This window comes from Setaria viridis, chromosome 3, assembly GCF_005286985.2.
Source record: "Setaria viridis chromosome 3, Setaria_viridis_v4.0, whole genome shotgun sequence".
Classification (NCBI taxonomy): Eukaryota; Viridiplantae; Streptophyta; class Magnoliopsida; order Poales; family Poaceae; genus Setaria; species Setaria viridis.
The window spans coordinates 38,407,103-38,428,185 of record NC_048265.2 but is presented as its reverse complement, the minus strand read 5'-3'; the positions used below and the strand labels follow the sequence as shown (position 1 = coordinate 38,428,185).

Genomic DNA, 21,083 nt, shown 5'->3' with positions numbered 1-21,083 from the left:
CTAGCAGCTTTAGCAATCCGAGCTTCCTTAGTATCCCTCTCAACAATATCATGGTGGATGGACATTTTTGTCCACACGCTATGATCATCCTCGTAGAGGAACACCGACACCTCCCAGTGTAACCCATACTAGGTGTAGGTGTATCGATCACACCTGTACACGGACTTCAAATCATTCCCTAGATGGAGCAGGGTCCTCCAAAGCTTGTCGGCCATAGGAACACCTTCCCCAAAATCATCACTCAACTCTAGAGTCCATTTCTCTGTCGCAGCATCTGGTGCATTCTCGTCTCCTCCTTGGGCATCTTCAGGATTACTTGCTAGATCAGGTGCAGGGGCAGGTGCTGGTTCTTCATAGACTACCTCCGCCTCTTCTGACTCCGCTTCACTCTCCACCTCTTCTAGTTCTCCCTTACTCTGCTTCTCTTTTGAATCTTCAGCTAGGTAGTAGAAGTAGATGGAGTCCACAGGCTCCTGAGGACAGTACTGAGGAATGGCACTTTTGCGGGTAGTTCGCCTGGTGCGGCCATCTAAAGATAGAAAAAATTAAATTGAATTGGAATAGATATGAAGGATTCCTTAAAGCAAGAGCAAGAAGCATAGAGTGAAAAGAATGACAAAAGCAAGATAAAGAAGCAAGTGGAGCAATAAGGATGAGATAAAAGTAAGGATAAGCCTATTAAAACAGATTTAAAGCAAGCATTAAGTAAGATAGGCTACTAAAGTTCTATAACCCTTAGATTGGACCATTTTCTAACTAGCCTAACATCCTACAGTCAACACAGCTCTGATACCACTTTTGTCACACCCGATTTTAAAAGCAAAACCAGATGAATAAATTACATGTGCGTCAGGATCAAATTTCAATAATGCAACGACCTCAATAAATACCATAGATAGTGCCAAAACATAAAGAGAATATTAATATTTATTACATGACCGAAAGTCCTTATTTCGAATAGCAAAATGAGTCTTTATTCTAGCAACAGAACTCCAACGAGGATGACGACTGCACATGCAGTTGACTGGTGGCACACTTACGCCTAGAACTCCTCAAAATCTTCTGGAAGCTCCTCAAAGTTGACTTGGTTTGAGCAGCGATTTTAGTAAGGGTGAGTACACTTATGGTTGATATTTAGTAAGCGTGGGAAAATATGTAGTGTAAGGCTATTCAAGGATAGGCTAAGGTTTAACATCATTTTAAGTTTATACCACCCACTTTAAGCATGAACATAAATAAAGATAATAGTATAATTAACATTAATTTAATTCAACTTCCGAAAAATTACTCATGTGACGGTCCAGGCCATTCTTAACCATGAGCACGGCTGTTATAAGAGTTTTATACTCTACAGAGATTCTACACTTTCACCCCAAGTCATGTAAAAGTTCAAAAGAACTTTAGACCCAACCATGCTGTGCGGGCCATGCACAATACCACACTTCCGAGCTGTGATTGCATAGGAACTCTATGAGGCATTTACAAAGAGTCCCTAATAAGTGGTAACTCGCTAAGGTTTCGGTGTCTGGCATGCATAAACCTCCCTAGTGGGTATAATGTCTTAGAAAAGCTCACTTTCCAAGAGGACCGGGCTATACAACGACTCAGTCCCCACTCTTGCCCTTTCGGTAAGATTACCTCAAACTAGAGTATTTAATTACTTAGCCAAGACCAAAGCCATGTAGTTTTTCTGGTTGTACTATTTTCCTAGGTGGTTGCTCCATGTTCCAATTAAGCATGGTGATCTTGTGTTAATGGAAGGTATAGCATAAGTAAAACCCAATTTAAGCATTGGTTCATTAATACAACCATACACAGTTAGAGCAACTAAGCAAGAACTACCCAATGTCATGTAAATCCTGGTTGATCAAGGTGTAGGGATAAAACTAGGGACACCTTAAATAGGACCCATCATGTTTATATGCATAAAGTGCATAGCATATGTGTATTGAACATAAAAGTAAAGGTTGCATAGGATCAAATTGTGATCAAGGACACGACTTGCCTTCCTGAACTTGCTCTTGCTGCTCAAAGTCTTCAAAGCCTTGCTTTTCGAATCCCTCGAACTACAATCCTTCTATGCACATCAAACAAATACATACAAGCAAACAAAGCACTAAAATAAGAAAATAATACATCAAACAGTAGCAAGATCACAAAACCAATCTATGCGTCAACGCGAACCCATAGGCGCAAGGATCGCTTAAAACAGATTTAAAATGCTAAAGATATGAGCTAAACAAGGTTCATGGGTTTAACTACGAGAAAACTAAGCTTTCAGGGGCTAAACATAAAGAAACCGAGGGCTAAAACCTAATTAAACATGTAAACAGAAGGTCTAACGGGTAAAAGAACTAGACGGGATGGTGGGCGGGATTTTATAAAAGAGCAGGGGCCTAAATAGAAGAAAAAGGGTCTAAATCTAATTACTTTTGAACTAGATGGATCTCAGGTGAAAAAGAGAAAATAGCTAGGGTTCATTAGCAAAAGCGGCACAGCTGACCCGGTTGACTGGTACGCCGGCCTGAGCTGCCTGACTCGGATCGGAAGGCTGGCGATGGAGGATGGCCGGCGGTGGCACACGGTGGCGGAGCAGAGCTCCCTCGCCAGAACCAAGAGAAGCTCGAGGTTCCAGCCACCAAAAAAAAGACAGGATCTAGCCCTAGCTGCAGAGTCTAGGGTGTCGACGACCTCGATTGCACACGGGAGGACAAGGTGCTGCTCGGCGGAGCGGCGGGAACTCTGACGAGCTTGTGCGTATGCATGTTGTTCACTTTTATAGATTTATTTATTCATGATGTTATAATATTTTTTGTCTTTTTATATTAAATTTTTTGATAGTAAGAATAATATGTTCGCTTTATAAATTAAATTGTTCGATAGTAAGAACGATTTTATAATATTTGTTCGTGATGCTAATTATTTATTCTCTATATATATTGACTTATTAGTCAATAATAATATGTAATTTGCATGTGGTTCTAGTTTTTTAGATTGATTTTATTGCGATGCTTATTATTAGGTGGGTTTTGTAGATTAAGTTGTCTGTTGTGGATTTATTTGTTCGCGATGTTTAATTTCTATTTTTGTCCTATACAATAAAATGTTCATGATGCTTTATTTTTTTCCATATTGTATCATTATTTATTTGTCATGTTTAATCTTTTGTTCTGAAAAATAATGGCATTCAAGTATTCGTTCACAATACTTACAACTAATTAATCTGTATTTAAAAAATTTTAAATTTTTTTTATCAAAACATAGTTAAGTGAGGTGTTGTTTTGAAGATGTTGTCGTAAGAAATATAGTGGTGCAATCGGAATCCAATTTTGATGCTCAGTTTATCATTTACGATTTTTTAAAATTTCAAAACTTAAGACTTTTTTAAAATTTCAAAAGTACGCATGTGGGTGATATCACCAACCTTGTCCTCTTTTGCATGCATCCTCGGTGGAAGCGCATGGCTCTTGGGCCTCACGTGTGGTACCGCCCCAAGAAAAAATTGCTTTTGATTTGTTGGTGATGCCGCATCATGCATGCATGCAAGATGCTCGCTCCGTGATCCAAGCAAAGCTCGTTCTCTTCGATTTTTTTTTATATTTTTTTTCGATTTTGCAGGAATATATAGTTGGATGGAAAAGTTACAAATTTGGGCTATTGCCGCCAACCCAGGTGGCAGAAGGGCCTTATCGCTGCCTCATCCGGCGTTTAAGGCCCCCCTACCAACGGTCAGCAGCCGGCGTAACTGCGGGCGCGTGAGTCGAGGCGTTACCACTGCCCCAACCGACGGTAAGGCCCTTACCGCCCAGCGGTAAGACCGTTCCGCCGCCTAGGCCGGCGACAATCGCCCCTTTATAACCCGCCCGCGCCCCTCCCCTCTCCCCACACCAGTGTGCGCCCGCAGCAAGCCAGAGAAGGAAGAGGGAAGAGAAAGAGGAAAGGAGGGAAGGAAAAAAAAAGAGAGAGGAGAGGAGGAGGAGGGAAGAAAAAAGAAAGAAAGGAGGAGGAGGTGGAAGAGGGGAAGTAATTTCTTCCGTCTTTCGCATGTAAATTTATTTTTTAATCTCGTAGTTTAGTATAGTATACTATAGTATAGTTTAGTTTAGTTTAGATCTAGATTTAGAAATATTAGTGGATCTGATATTTAGAAATATTAGTAGATCTAGACTTAGAAGTAATAGTGGACGTAGATCTAGACTTAGAATCTTTTAGCTATTTTTAGATAGGAAAAAGTAGCATAGTTAATATATCTGATTTAGCATATACAGTAAAATAGAGTCAGCATTATTAGATTTAGGTGTTACGGTAAATGGCTAGAATAAATGAGTTATTAAAATCTGATTTTTTGGTTAGGTATTCGAATAGTGTCTTTCGATAACAATATTAGATTTGTTTGTTCTGGTAAATCACTGTGATAAATGTAGTGAGTAAATTATAACTTTTTGGTTAGTTATTACAATATAGTTTTTTGGTAAAATTATTAGATTTATTTGTTGTGGTACATGTCTATGATAAAGTTAGTTAGTAAGCTCGGTTTAATGTTACATAGTTGTTCGTTTATTCAATTGAGGTCGTTATTGTAGTTAATTTATGTATAGTGCTGAGAATAATTTGGACTGCCCGTTTCATGTATGTTGCCAGGCATGTTGGATAGTGTCGATATTCAAGTGTACTATGGGTCCGGAGATGTTAGATATGGTCCAGAAGGGGTAGATTTGAGTGGATTCCCCTGTTTCACCAAGTGTGTTCCAAGAGCAAGAGAGAGAACTTGGGGGGGCATATGCAAGTGGCTCTGTAGGGACTTAGGTGTTGACAGAGATCAAGCGGATGTGTCAGTCAGGGTTGTAGTGCAAAGATGGCCGGACATAAACTTTTGGGAGTTGGTTCCGCTTGAAGGAACTCCGAGGTATCGAGCTTACATAGATGGTTTCACGAGAAGAGCTTTACCAATCATATGGTATGTCCAATTTTTCATGAAGGGTGGACCTAGCACTCATATTGAAGATCAAGTTGGAGGAGATGAAGTTGAAGCGGAAGAAGATGTGCAGAGTACTGCGGGTGGAAACGAAGAATTTGATGACGAAGAATAAGAAGGTGGAGATGCAGAACATGATGTAGCACCTCGGGAACCAAATGGAGAGGCTGATGAGGGGGAAAGATTTCCTGAGTTAGTAGAGCAGATGGAGATGGAAGGAGGGGAGGCTAATGGTGCCATGGAGGAGGACTCCATGGATGAGGAAGATGATTATCCTGTACCACTAAATTGGTCAAATTACGACCATTCCACCCTACAAGTCAATGTGGGGGAAAATATTCCTTAGGAGTACAGGGAGAATGAGGTATGCGTGGGGGCTGTGTACCAAAGTGGGGATGAAGTGAAGGTGGCTATTAAGAGGTGGTCCACTTTGTGTTTGCAGCGTCATTTCAGGGTGGAAAAGAGTAGCCGGAAGGTGTATGATGTCCGTTGTGTGCGAAATGATTGCCCATTCAGGGTGCATGCATACAAGGGCAAATGGAAGGATTACTAGGAGGTAACTAAAGTGGTTGAGCACCAATGCTTGCTGGCTGAATTGGAAGGAATACACCGCAACCTCACTGCTGAATTTGTTACTCAATACATGTACCCTCAGATAGTGGAGAATCCAAGCTTCGAGCCCAAGTCCATTATCTATTCCATAGAGGAGAAGTTCAAGTAAAAGATTAGCTATAACAAAGCTTACCGTGCTAAGCATAAGGCGCTTGAGATGAAGTGGGGTACGTTCGAAGCATGCTACGACAACCTCCCTGCCTTATTGCACACCATTTGCCAGAGAAATCCTGAAAGCTTCTACGACTTGAAATCATTTCTAGTTCTTCATTTTCCAGGCAAACAAGTCCTTCAGCGGTCATTCCTTGCGCTGGGTCCTTGCATTCAGGCTTTTCGGCTTTGTCGACCAGTCATTTGCATTGATGGCACATTTCTGACTGCAAGGTACAAAGGGACAATATTAACAGCTATCGGGACCGATGGCAACAATCAGGTGTTGCCGCTTGCGATCGCTTTTGTGGAGAAGGAGTTTGGAGATAGCTGGTACTGGTTCCTCGACAATATTAATAGGTATCGGGCTCGTATTCCGCTTGCGACCATGCCGATCGACCGGCATTGAATCCCGAGGTAGAAATAATTAGTAATACTTGTGTTTTATGTTGAACGATTAATTCGTGTAAACTAATTCATTTATTTCGTGGTACAGGTTGCGTGCGGCGGGCCTGCTTCCTGTGGCTAGACTTGTGGAGGGTGACATGGTCGACCGTTCAGCGCGACGTGGCTGCGAGAGACCCACACGGTTATAGTTCGACATGTCACTGCTAGCAGCTTTGCTGGACCAGTGGCGGCCGAAGATGCACACCTTCCACCTCCCGGTCGATGAGTTGACCCCCACACTAGAGGACGTCTTGATGCTACTGGGCCTTTCTTGTGCAGGGGCCGCCGTAGCCGCGATGGACGTCCCTCCGCCTGGCGCAACGAGCTGCTGGGTCGCTTCGCGGACGTTCCCCGCGTAGAGGGTGCCCCCAAGTACACCATTTTTAGCAGCTCCCACGGCCCGACGAAGGCTTGGCTCTAGCAGTTCAGTGTGAGTTTCTAATTACCAGCAACTACAAATAATTTTTGGCCATTTTTTTATTGTTGAGACAAGTATGAAATTGTTTTGCAGGTCGAGTACATGAGAGAGGACACAGAAGACAACACAGTAGCGCGTCACTTGGAGGCGTACCTGCTGTGGCTCTTCGGTTGGACCCTCTTCTACACGTCGCAGGGGAACTCGGTGCCTAAGCACCTTCTTCGTTACGCGAGGCCCATTGCGGAGGCCCCGCTCGATGAGGTTCCACAGTTCAGCTGGGGTTCAGCTGTGTTGGCGGCCATGTACAGGGGTCTTTGCACGGGCTGCGTGAAGGTGACTTCGACGGAGCCTATCTTCCTTGGCTGCCTGCTGCTGCTTCAGCTTTGGGCCTACGAGCGGTTCCTGATAGGGCAACCTCGTGTGGACATGTCCCCCTACCCTGGGGGTTTTGATGAGGACGACGTCGACAGACCCACGATGGGGTCGTTGTGGTGCCTGAGGAGGGTACGGTTCTTCCACTACTATTTTTCTATTCATATTACACTTTGGAATTTCCGAGGTCCTAACTAAGAAATTGTGATTACATTTCTTGCAGGCGGTTTGGACGGGGCTGTAGACAAAGAAGTCCTACCCGGACTTCGTTGGTATGTTCGACACTCTGGTCAACACTGACGTGAGGTGGAGACCCTACAGGTTCGAGGAGGTGGAGGCTCGTGCCCCGCATGCCTTGTCTTCGCTATGCCATCGGGACATAGCATACTGGATGACGAGGAGGCCAGTAGTCTTCGACATCCACATCGAGGACTACGCGGTTCACCGTGTCATGAGGCAGTTTGACCTGTATCAAGACTCCCCGCTTTCGGCGATGTCAGCGGTTCCGGCTTCAGTTCACAGGTATAGTCCAGCATTTTCATTCTCCTTGCATTAAGAATATTTCATTTATGTAACTCGTGTAACAATAGTTCCATTAGGGCTAGCCGTCAGGGTGGTGGTGGTGGTGGGCCCGGAGTCCTATGGGCTACGAGGATGATTCACTGGGTCGCCCTGTGGGCGACCACACTAGACGAGGTGGTCCAGGAGGCCCGGCCACACGACGCATACGCTTTCGTAGCGTACCTTCGCTGGTTCTTACAGAGGACCAGGACGTGGGTCCAGCACGTTCCGGCGGAGCCACCGACGGAGACCGCTCCAGTCACCCAGATGTACCCTCGCACGAGAGACATCAACTACGACCGCGCGGTAAGCTACTTGAATTTTTTTTTACTAAACTTGCATCATTTGGTGTGACTGACTTGAAATTTTTTCGCTCCCCAACAGATCGACCTTATAGGGGATTTGGATAGGCAGCTGATGTACAACATCAATAACTTCCCCGTGATGAATTTGGTTCAGCAACGATCGCTACTTACGAGGGCCAGAGACGGCTACAGGAGGTTCCTCAGTGCCGTTACCTGCCGTGGCGAGCACAGGGATGTCATCCGTCCACCACGACCTCCGTACCCCCGTGCGTCCACTCCAGCTCCTACTTAGCAGGCTGGTACATCCTCTCACCAGCCCATTCGTCCGCCAGCAGCCGGCACCTCCTACGTCATACCACCACCACCACCGCCACCGTCTTGGCACGCCACAGCAGGTCCGTCCACCGTTTCGCAGATGCAATACGCATGGTCCTCTTGTCCTTCTTCAGCTGCACCGGAGCTACGCCCAGCAGGTGCGTGATGTATACATATTGCAACTCCATTTTAAGAACGCAACGAAACTAATAAAACCGTTTCATTTGTGATTGTAACAGGCTACGTAGACTAGGGATGGCATTCGGGGGACTTGCACGACGAGGCAGCGAGGTCCATCGGCAGTGCTTGGATTGATGACCTTTTCAAAGTGGACCCCAACCTGCTCGGTCCTTCCCAACTGGCAGACGCCCCGGGTCCTACACAGGGTGCGACCCAGTTCCTCGGGACACCACAGGGTCCTACACAGGGTGCGTCGTCCCAGTACCTCACGACACCTCTTGTGGAGGGAGCGGGAGGACGTCCGACTCGCGACGTTCACCCGCGCGGAGCCCAGGACGTACGACCGGCAGCAGACCAGAGCAGCGCAGCGGGCAGCGAGGCGTGGTCATGGTGCCGGCGAGCCTCATTTCAAGCGAGGACGCATTTAGTGCGTAGGGCGACTTCTTATTTTTTATCATTTGTACGATTACGATGTGTACGATTATCTTTATGTGCGAGGACTGCTCTATCTACATAATAAGTTAAATGCTTTTCATTGTTCGCGTGCGTTTACTATACAAGTATAAATATTTCCCAATTAAGAATTAGAAGCACACAATTGAAATAATCGATAACTACGAATGAAAATCGTGCTTGGCAAATAATGGAGTACATGACCTAAGCACAACAAAATGAAAGGTCCAATAGTACACAACATTATCCATGAATAAAACATGGACACAACCGCACACAACGGAGTAGTAGCCAATAACAGAGCCTATTGAGTACAACGAAGCCACTTTCCCTTCCTCAGGGCATCAGGGTTCTCCTCCATCGCTACTTTCGCTCGGCGTGCACGCTCAAGCTTCCTCTCGCTCTCCTCCCTCTCCGCAGCAAGACGCCTCCTTTCCTCCTCTTCCTTGTGCTCTTTCTCTTTAGCCTCCTCTCTGAGCCTCTTCTCCATCCTCTCCTTGCTCTCTGCCGCCCACTGCAACATGTACTGCATGTGCTCTTTGTCCTCAGGCTTGAGCTCAGTGTCAATCCACTGCTCAAAAATCACAGAGTGGTGGAGGGGTCTGAAAAAAATGTATTTATTATAAAACAAAAAAAGCATGCAAGATGTCATATGGCACAAAATAATTATTGCACAACATCAATTCCTCACCATCTTGTTAATGCGGCGCTGACGAAGTGTAGGCTCAAACGTAAAGTTGGAACACATCCAATACCTCTGCCTATACGTGTCCTCTTCATCGGACTTGGCTATCTTGTAAGGATCGCCGCAAAAGCACATGGGCACTGGAACACCACTAGGCAAAGGCAAACGGTCGAAGGCATTTCCGATCAACGGAACACCACTCCACCTTTACCATTTTCGTTGTAAGAACCGAAAGCAACTAAGATTAAATCATACGACTACCACTTAACGTACGGTTGAATAATGTGCACTAAGATTACCTTGCTTTACCAGCTTTTCCATACCTTGGCATCCTACGGTTGTATAATAAAAATATTAAAAATTCATGAAACTATACTAGTAATACTTCTAGATCTAAATACTAAACTATGAACTGAAAATCGAATGTACTATACTAACTAACCTGCATTTTTAACATCTAAGAGCACACAACATATCTGTAGATCTAAATACTAAACTACAAAATAAATTCCGAATCTACTATACATACTAAGCTAGATTTTTAGCATCTAAAAGCACAATGTAGTTTTAGATTTACTATACTACGACATTAAAAAACTTACCTGAATCCTAGGAGATTTCTTCCCCTTCTTTCCTCTCTTTCTTTCCTCCTTCCCTTCCTTCTCTCCCTCTCTGGTTCTCCCCTCAAAAACAACCGGTCTGAATAAGGAGAGCTGGGTGGCCTGGAGGCCTGGCTGCGGGAGGGTTTATGTAGTGGGAACCCCTGCCGGGCCAGGCCGCGGTAAGGGTCCTTACCGTCAGCCCAGGCGGCGGAAGGGACTTACCGCTAGCTGGGCCGGCGGTAATGACATGGGCCGGCGGGGTCGGCGCCTCGAGGCGGCGGTAAGGCCCTTCCGCCGCCTGGGCCGGTGGCAATAGCCCAAATCTACAATTTTTCTATCCGACTATATATTTCTACAAAATCAAAAAAAATATATAAAAAAAAAAGTCCGTTCTCTTCAGGCGACAATATCTGCATACTTGTTGGGTGGGGGTCCATGATTTTGGGCCACCCCAAGCTGCAGAAAGAACCACCTCCCTTACGGCCAACATGGGCCGGGATACGTAGAATTTTTTTATATAAATAAACAACTCATCACCGTACGTGCCTTACCAGCATTAAAGAAACCTAGCATGCACGCAGGATGGTCTTCTCTTCCTCCGCGCCGCAGCCGCCGCCGGCGAGTGGCTGGGCTGGCCTTCCACGAGACGTCCTGTGGTCTGTCTTCACCGCGTTGGGGCAGCGCGAGGTCCTCTCCGGCGCCGGGCTCGCGTGCGCTCCGTGGTGGCGACTCGCGCGCCACGAGCCCGCCTTCTGGCGGCAGATCGATCTGACGACCGCGCCGGACGACTTCACGTTGGAGGTCGACGACGATGAAGACACCAGCGACGAAGAAAGCATGTGGAGCTTGTTCGGCGGCGACGACGACGACCTTCAAGGCGGGCAGATCGATCTGACGACCGCGCCGGACGACTTCACGTTGGAGGTCGACGACGATGAAGACACCAGCGACGAAGAAAGCATGTGGAGCTTGTTCGGCGGCGACGACGACGACCTTCCTGTTCCTATTCGTATCTGCGAGGAGAAAACGCCCAGCAAGGACTGCGACGACTCGTCGGCATGGAAGGCGATGGCGCTAGCTGCCGTCGACCGCAGCTCAGGAAAGTGCGAGGCTTTCTGGGGCCGCGCCGACGTTGAGGTCCTGCTCTACCTCGCCGACAGGTTCGGGCTTGTTCTTTTCTCTTCGAATAGCATATGGGGCTCCGAGTTATTTTTACTAGCTATTACTCCACTGAATTAAAAATCCTACTTCTAGTTATTCCAAGCAAACTAGTAACATAGTAAAATTAAATTGTCACATAATGTTTCAAGCGTTAGTTCTTCCATATATACACTTCATCAGTTTGAGGGAATTTTCCTTACGATTAGGCGAACAAGTGTTCATCTGATATAGTTACTTTTCTTGGAAATTAATCTTGATAGTGGGAAAAGGTTTGTGATTTATTTGCTAGTGCCATAGACTCGTATAGAAGAAGTTTGCTGAATCTGTGGTCAGGTGATGAACTCGTTTGTGTATATGCATATGCGTGGTGCTATGCAGCATTACAAGTGTCTACTTGCTGGAAGCTAGGTTTTGGTAGGCGTAGTTTCCATTAATTGCATTTAGAGCAACTCCAAGAGGATGCTAATCTTACCCCAATACCTTTTTTTAGGAAAAAAAGAGAAAAAACGAACTTCAACAGTCCACCCAAAACTCCCCCAAAAAATTAGCGACGCAAAAAAACACCCCCTCACCCCGCATATTTTAGCGACGCGCGGCCTACCTCCAATCCCCCCGACCTCCATTCCCGCGCCCCCTTTGTGCGCTCCTCTCCCGGTATTGGTTCCAGCGGCGGCAGCGCTCCTCTCCCGGCGGCCCCCTCCTCTCCCGAAGGCGGCGCTCCTCTCCCGGCGTATATGAATAAATAAGGTCTGAGATTCCGACTGGTGTCCCGCAGCAGGTCTGAGGCACCGTCTCCCACGTATGCACGCACGGCAACTCCACGCACGCATGGCGTCGGCGGCCTGTGCGCCTGGGTGCTGTCGACCAGAGCCACACCACATGCCATGCTCATGCATCAAAAGGCTGGCAGCTGATAGATTAATTGATTCTTTTTTGCCCAGAGAACCAAGCTGAGCATAAATTGGACGCCTCAAGGTCAGATCGATTGAGCCGTGGATGCGTAATGGAATCATTGCATTGCATGCTATGGAAGGAAAATTGCAGGCAAGGTAGCGGCGGCGAGCTTGCAGGCAAGAAGAGGATTCGCGTCGACCTGGAGCTCGAAGCGGAGGAATTGCTATACGCAGTGGAGGAATTTCTGTGCACATCGATGGAGATGCTTCGGTGGACAAGAAGTAGAGGAAGATAAAGGGGAAGATAGATGGACTCATCCTCGATCGATTCCAAGATGGTCACGGTGGTGGAAAAAAATGCACGGATCCTAATGAGTCCAATACGATGACGCGGCCTGTTTTGAATTATTGGGAGTAATTTTTAGCGATCTACTGTGGGTTGATACGTTTTTAGGGGAAATTTTTTTTAGCATAGTAACCAATACCTCGTTTTGGGGGAGAATTTTTTAGCATACTCTTGGAGTTGCTCTTATGCGTGTGTATGCAAGTTCATGTTATCGTTTGTGATTTAAAGTCATATGCTAGTTTTTGTTAGGAGTATGCATGCTAGTGCAATGAGTCCGGAACGTGTACAAGATTGGAGAGCTTGCACATCTGGCTGATTAGATGCTTCAGAACATATATACAATCATACACCTGTGATAGAATTTTGTAACATGAGAAACCGAAAAAAGGAAATTCTAAGCTGTCACGTTCTAGGGAAACTTTTGTTTTATTGAGTTTCTAGTGTTCGCCTGTGTTAGATGTTGGTGAAAACCCAACAGCTATAAACAAGTGAGAACAGTATTTGTGGAGCCTCAGCACACAATACGGTGTTGTATATAAAAATGTACATCAATGGAATGAAATCTATGATTATAAGGAAGTATGCCGATAAACAGTAAGTGATATATATATGCTAAAGTGTATAATGAAAAGTTGCAGAAGTATGTCATTGTGGAAACCGTCTCTTTGTCGAAAGGTAGAAGGCTCTACCTAATATGGTTTGAATTCTGTTGCTAAATACAGATGCAGAAAGTTCTTTGAGTGGTTAAATCAGATGTTATGTCACAGATATCCTCAGGGATTCATAGTCCTTTAATTTAGAACATTTGGTGGCAGAACATAGAGGCTCAGAAGATAACCTAACCAAAATATCTCAATTCAACTTGCCAAGAGATGTAGTTTCAAAAATAAACAAGTGTTGTATACAAGCAATTCAGAACAAGGTTATGGGAAGAACCATTATTAGCTTCCAGGTTAGACGTAAAGGCCCTATTATCTGACATGATTGGTATCTAATAAATGCTGAAATTTTGTTATTGTACAAACAAGTATATCAAACATAGAGGTACTTGGTACTCTGGAAGATGAAATTATGTGAAAGAGTGACAGTGCAGGTGCCGCATCAGATTCACGTAAGTCGTCCATTGGTAGCGAAGATGAAATTCTATCTTCACTACGGGAAACAAGAAAATTGCCGAGTGCTAGGGGCACTCGGTCAAGGGCGAAATACACTCGGCGAGCCGTTTGCTGAGTGTAACACTCGGCAAACGGCACACGGCAAACTCTGTGATGGCAAACAAGGATTTGCCGAGTGTTTTCTGTCGCGCACTCGGCAAAGACTTTGCCGAGTGGCCAGAAAACACTCGGCATACAATTGTTGAAAAAAATAAAAAAAACCTGTTCCGCCGCCGCCGCCACCACCGCCAGCACCACCAGCCACCACCAGCCACCACCGCCAGCACCACCGGCCGCCGCCGCCAGCCACCACCGCCAGCACCGCCACCGGCCGCCGCCGCCAGCCACCACCGCCAGCACCGCCACCGGCCGCCGCCGCCAGCCACCACCGCCAGCACCGCCACCGGCCGCCGCCGCCAGCCACCACCGCCAGCCACCAGCCGCCAGCAGCACCACCACCGCCAGCCGGGAGGGGAAGGGCCGGAGGAGAGGGAGGGGAGGGGCGCCGCTCGCCGGAGGAGAGGGAGGGGAGGGGCACCGCCCGCGCCGGCGGATCTAGAGGAGGGAGGCGGCGGCCGCACCACCGGCACGTCACCACCATCCACGCCGCCGCCACCGCCGCCGCCGGCCACCATCCACGCCCGCCGCCACCATCCACGCCCGCCGGATCCGGGGCCCCCGACGCGAGTCCCCGCCGGATCCGGGGCTCCCGACGCGAGTCCCCGCCGGATCTGGCGAGGAGGGGCGGATTCCCCGCCGGATCCGGCCGGATCTGGGGAGAGGGGCGGGGCGGCCACGCGAGGGAGGGAGGAGGGGAGAGGAGGGGGAGGGGCGCTGGTAGGAGAGGGAGAGGGAGAGGGAGGGAAGGGGCGGCGGCGGCGGCGGCGGCGGCGGGAGAGGAAGGTGGGGGAGGGGGGGCGTCGGGAGAGGAAGGTGGGGGAGGGGGGCGTCGGCCGGGGGTGGAAGGAGGGGGGGCGTGAAGACGAGGGGGCTGGGGGGTGGGGGCGTTGTGGCCGGGTGTATTTTGAGGGGGGGCCAGCTGGTCGCCGAGTGTCCTACGTGGACACTCGGTAAAGGATTTCTTTGCCGAGTGTCCAACGTAGGACACTCGGCAAAGTTTTTTTGAAAAAAAATTAAAAAATATCCAACAGTTTCAAAAAAATACCAAATTTTCACACGAACCAATATATGTTCTCTATTGACTATACAAAAAGTTTGGTAGTCAAACCAAACTTGACCGTCACTTCGACTCTAAATTTTATGGAATCCTCTCAAAGTTAGTATTCTTCTTCCGAGATACTTCGGTTTGTAATCATTGTACGTGATGAAATGTGCAAAACCTTCTCAATTTTTTTCCACAGCCTCCACGTACTATATCATCACATCATGACAAATCTCATGATTTTCAGACTTTGCTTGTTTTTTACAATTTAAAAATAGTACTGCCACACGTTCATGGTCGTGTTTCCTGAACAAGATGATCAAAATTTCTTTTCATTTCATGGGTCAGGTCTCAAAATGGGCCAAATAACATGAATATCATTTTTCTACTCATTTTGTTCCATAATTTGAATCACTTGCAGTTCAAATTTGACTTATACCAAAAATTTCCTTGAAATGCAATTAATTAAATAAATATAGCAAATAAATCCAAAAATATACCAAATTTTAACATGGAGTACCACATGTTGTATGTGGGGAGTAGAAAAAATTTCATGGTGAAAAGAGAAAAAAAAATATTTTTTTGCCGAGTGTCAAAAAAAACACTCGGCAAACACTTTGCCGAGTGTTTTTTTGACACTCGGCAAAGAAAGGGGTTTGCCGAGTGTTTTTTATTTGACACTCGGCAAAGTCCTGATTTGCCGAGTGTATTTTTTTTGCCGAGTGTTTTTAGCTTGGCACTCGGCGAAGAGCTTGTTTGCCGAGTGCTCGAAAAAAAACACTCGGCAAAATAAATACACTCGGCAATTTTCTTGTTTCCCGTAGTGCTTGTTACATAAAAGCACGCACCAAGTTCATGATTTTAATTATACATTTTCTTCTCATCTCATTTTAACATGACACTATTAAAATAGTTAGTTGCCGCATAAAAAAGGGTAGTGCATCAATTGATCTATACATGTATTTTACATATGGCAGAATGCAAGAAACCATGGTTCTTGCGATCAAAGTTCATTCATCATTTGTGTCCTTGCTTTACAGTTTTCCTTTTTTGGTTTATACTTTTTTTTTGGAAAAGGATAAAATTCCGACCTTTTTGCATCATGCAATGCATATGGCATAATCAGATGAAAAACAGTAATCCAATATTTTAATCCTGCGCTTTATGCCTTTATCTAAAGAAATGATGGAATTTTGCAGGGCGTCATCTATGAAAAGCCTCCGTGTGGCATCACATTACGATGTGTCCTCTGAAGTATTTGCTGAGCTGATCAAGAAATGCCCTCTGCTCGAGGAGCTAGAGCTAGTGCTAAAATATGATGCCATTGACACCAAGTCAGAACAACCATTTACCAATTCCTTGGTGGAGCTGTTCCAATCCACTTGTAAAGCTTGCTGCCATCTACAGCATTTCGCGGTGCGCTGTGCTGGCAAAAAGCAGGGCTCTGACAGCCCAACGCATTTTTCAATTCCAATGATGCACGGCCTACACTCTGCGAACTTTCTGGTGACAGCTTAACCAAGGATGTGGTGATGCAGATTGTCGACAACTGCCCTAGCCTCAAGTCTCTGAACATTAGTGACGTGCACTACCAAGACCGGTGGGACGAGAAGTTGCTGAGGAACAAGTGCTATAGGATAAAAAATCTCAGACTTCCATCTGGGTGGTTTGATGACTATGATAGCGATGAATCACTATTTGACATATCATGATCCGTGACGATTCATTTATGTCCCAAAAACAGAAAATTGCATTTATATGTTCATTTTGAAATATTTGATGTTCGTGTGATGAATATTCGCTCATTATATATCATGCATGTTGAATCATAGATCTCATGGTTATAAGCTCGTTTTTTATCATTTTCGAACCCAAAAAATTGATTAGTGATGGTGGATATTGCTGCGGTGAATAGTTATTGAATTTGTTTAGCCCAATCAAATGGTAGAGGAAAACTGCGACCCTTTCGTTGTTGCTGCTCGTCTTGCGGGTTGTGATTCTTACCATGCATCATAGCGGAATGTATAAATTTTTTTTATATGGAGTCTCTAAGTTAATATTATCGGATTTGTATGAGTGTGGGTCACTTTACATGCTGGATTTATATAGCAAGTTATTCATATTTGAAAGTCATCTTCATTTTACTCAGCGAGGAACTTGTTTGGCTTTCTTTAACTGCCACTTCATCAGGTTCAATTAGAGCCCTTAAATAATACAACAGGTAAATAACTATCTTACTCATCAGCTGGTTAGTCTCAATTAATATTCTGTTTATGTTTGTTAGTCGATCCAAATTATATGTTTGTCAGTATTTCCTCCTGTAAAAAGTACTTGCCGTTTTGCATATGAAACAGACTCCAATATATATGTCTCCGACCACTAATTTTTTATTAAAATATAATAAATTGAACAAATTTATAAGATTACTTATGCCGCCTTTTTTGTTCGGAACCATCAAATTTGCACCTTGGAAAAGGACTTGGAAGAGTTGGGCTCCCCTTCGATGTAAATTCTTCATTTGGCTAGCAATCGTCTTGCTAGAAGAGGTTTGCCTCACTCAGCTGCTTGCCCTTTTTGTGACCAGGAATGACCAGGAAGAGGAGATTATTCAACACCTTCTGGTCAGCTGTGTCTTCTATAGGCAGCTTTGGTTTTAAATTTTCCAAGCTCTACACCTGCCTGATCTAGTGCCCTCAATGACGGAGTCCAGATTCCCTGCTTGGTGGAGGAAGGCGCTTCGACTTATTCCCAAGGAATTGCAAAAGGGGTTGAACTCCTTAATCATTCTCGTTGCTTGGGAAATCTGGAAACATTTCAACTCCTGTGTGTTTGAGCATGGTAAGCCTTGCATACGTTGGCGCTCATTATTGCTACCTTTTTTATTGCTATTTAAGTGGTGTTTCTGGACTAAATCTTATAGTAACCCGCCACTTGGCACCTAAAATAACCCTATATGTTTTGGACCACAATGCAAAATTATAGGAAATATGACATAAATGAAGGGTTTTTGTACAAGATTGGATATTGGAATACAAAATCAGGAACATTGGACTACAGGCCTGCAAAAGTAGCTGAACTTGCATGGGCTACATCTTCCTCATCCGAACTCCGATTGGGGCAAGTTTACAAAGAAAATTGCATGCCTCGAAAAGATCTAAAACCTTCGTATGGAACGCTCGGGCGTCTGAGGCCTGTAGGGGCAGGCTGATCGGCCTAGGAGGCCCAAGCCGATTGGCCTGGCCCCTTTCTAGGTTAGTTCATCGTGCCCTTCGCCTCACAGCACCTCTGGACTATAAATATCGCTTTTCTCCATCGGCATGCACATCCATCTACCAGAACTCGACGAAACCTAGGGCATTCACCAAAAGGGGCTGAGGGCCGCAGCAAGTCTTCGGAGTTGTCTAGGAGATGGATTAAGCCAAACCCTAGTCACCATGGCCTCCTTGCTGTGTGGTTGTGCCATAGTAGAGTTCAGGAGCTATTAGTGGATCATTAATTATATGTACTCGGAGATGATGATCTAAATACATCTATTATGTGAGCAATATTCTTCGTGTCATCCGATTTGTTAGCAATTCAATGCCTCCTTTATGCTTTCTTTCAAAAGAATAGTTTAGAGAAGGAAAGCCAGTAGAGTATGCCCCACAAAAAGCAAATTTGATCCTTTAGTAGTCTTCTTTATTCGAAATCTATCATGAATATGCTAGTTCCTTAGTCTAATCCTAGGTTAGACTACATAGCATGCTTTTATGTAATAATGATGATTAGATCTAGTACATTGACCCATCTTGATAGCTTGACATATTCACCTGTGTTCATGCCTATAAACTGCCTGCACAGATAGGGGAGATCGTGACGGGGTCTGCTTCCGTGTAGAGTGGGGGTTTTCAGGAGGTTGACCGGAGGTAGTAGTTTAAAGATTGCTTTGGATGAGATACATGATGTACTTGCTCATTGGCTAGAACTACAATTAGATGATGATAGGCTCTTGCTGCTCTTGGTGGTGTTATGTCATATGTATGTATGTATGTATGATGCGATGTAACCTTATTCATGATATTAATATTTATATCAGGTTTGCCTTCATATGCAATCAATGCTTAATGTTAGGATTGCTTAGTTAGATTAGATGGAAAATCATAGTTAGTTCGCTACCGATCCACGGATTGATAAACTTTGAATAAATACTCTAAGGAAAAAGCTACGATGATCCGTACACATACCTGACCTGCTACGTTTGATAGCTGATGGGTGCAGCTTGTGGGGGAAAATGACACGCAGCTCTCCTACGTTGTTCGAGAAAAAAAGAAAGTGGCTGTCAAAACAAATCTACGCAAGTAAAAATTTATTTGTAATTTTAACTATTAATGTTAAATGTCCTTAGACCTACTGGCAGATCCGGGAATGGAGTGTGGGTAGCAAATAGTGTATGATTTTTGTGATTGACTGAAAACATATCCATCGAGACCAACATGCTCAACTTGAGAAGAAAAGAGACAGGTACAGGAGGAAACGAGCTTTGCCTAGAAAAAGAGTGGAGCTTGGCAGAAATTGGGGTTCCACCAAATTGAAGGAAAAAAAGATTTCATACGCATAGAAAAATTTTGATGAACTGAATAAAATTCACCAAGCTTGAGTAAAATTAGAAAAACTATCTTAGCAACCAAAAGGTAATATGCACCGGCATTCAAAATTTATCATTCGTTACATTAATTTTAGAAAATAAATTTCCATCTAAATATCCTGCAAATTGTACAAATGTTGGAGAAATTTTAGAAATATGATAAAATTATTCAATTTGATTGTGTTATTTGTATACATCCCAAAACAGAAAACTTTGGGCTGTGACAAACTTGCACCCTTAAAAGAATATCGTCATTGAGATTCCAAGAGAGTAGACACAAGAAAGAGGAGACAACAAGATTTTAATAAGAAAAAGAAACAGGACATCAAGTTTCATGTCTCTAATGCATAGAGATCCTCATTCATTATCATTCGATGTAGATTTCTTCATGTAGAACACTGTTATTGGCATTGAGTGTTCCTTCCAATGTTTGACATCTGAATACGAAGAAAGAAGTGGACAAGGATATGGGCAAAAAAAGAGGTGAACCCAACTAACATCTAGAAAGCACACATATAACTGATGTCATTGTGAAACAAAGTCACTTAACACATCAAAAATCAATGCAAAGAACCAAATCAATAAAAGGCATAATAACAAGCATAATGAGAACCAAGAATCACCACACAAACATAAAAAGTGATGCTAAACGTAGTTAGTGAACCTGTAAGTGATCTGCCTATGTATGTGTTACCTTTTCCTGCTTCAACCATTGCACATGGGCATCTTCGAGCACGTTCTGCATATATATGTATCCAACTTCTTGCTCGTAGTAATTTTGAGTGATGTAGTTTCTAGTTGCTCAAACTTGACTTCTGGTGGTGAACTAGTACCTCCATTGGTCAAGGTGACTTGGCTGGCATTAGGTCGCGAACTAACAATCTTTCAACTAGGATAAGAAAATAGAATTGCAAATAGAGTGATAAAAGTGATGTAGTAAACAAGTGAACGAGGGAATGTAGATCAAGGAGACCATAACCAATCAAGGATAGTTATAGAAGAAAAAACAATACCAAGAAGGGGGTAAATGCTCATGGACAATGAGTTTGGAAATGAAAATACTAGGGATAATGAAAGCAAGGATTGTATATCAAACTAGATCTTAGAAAATGACCATGACTAACTAGGCTTATGTTCTACCATCAACATAGCTCTGTTACTACTTCTGTCACACCCGGTTTGAAAAACAAACCATGTGTACACTATATATGTTCTATGATCAAGTTTTGCACATACAGTAAGCCAGTAGTGAATAACAGATACAATGTCATGTACTAATGAGTTCAACTTAATACAAAGCGACATAGATGTCGAAACAAACAAACATCTCCTAGCACCTCCGCCAAAATAGTGAGTGCCTAATGCAACAGAAAGAAAACAAACAAATAGTTTGAAAGTCTTACGTTAGTTTTATCAGATTACTATGTAATCTAAATATTTTCTATTACATAATTACTCATGTTCTTAAAAATTCAATCAACAACACTCAATTGTATCTATATGCTGTGATTAGTGATTTTATAAATTCCGAGGGATTTCAAAAATCTAGTAAACTATAGTGGTAGTCACAAATTCCCTTGACACTTTGAAAGTCATTTCTAGTATTAAACAAAATGCATCTACGCTGATGTTCACAAATACACACATACTAGTCTTAGCGATAGATCC

At 44.4% G+C, this 21,083-nt stretch overlaps 1 protein-coding gene across 1 annotated transcript; it reads left to right on the top strand.

Annotated features, from left to right (window-relative positions):
* The first annotated feature begins 6,035 nt into the window (after positions 1-6,035).
* Positions 6,036-7,792, top strand: LOC140222263 (protein MAIN-LIKE 2-like). The gene is made up of 2 exons (XM_072292431.1): positions 6,036-7,106; positions 7,219-7,792. The coding sequence occupies exons 1-2, from the start codon at positions 6,705-6,707 to the stop codon at positions 7,528-7,530; spliced, it is 714 nt and encodes a 237-aa protein (XP_072148532.1). The 5' UTR covers positions 6,036-6,704; the 3' UTR covers positions 7,531-7,792.
* Positions 7,793-21,083: the final 13,291 nt, after the last annotated feature.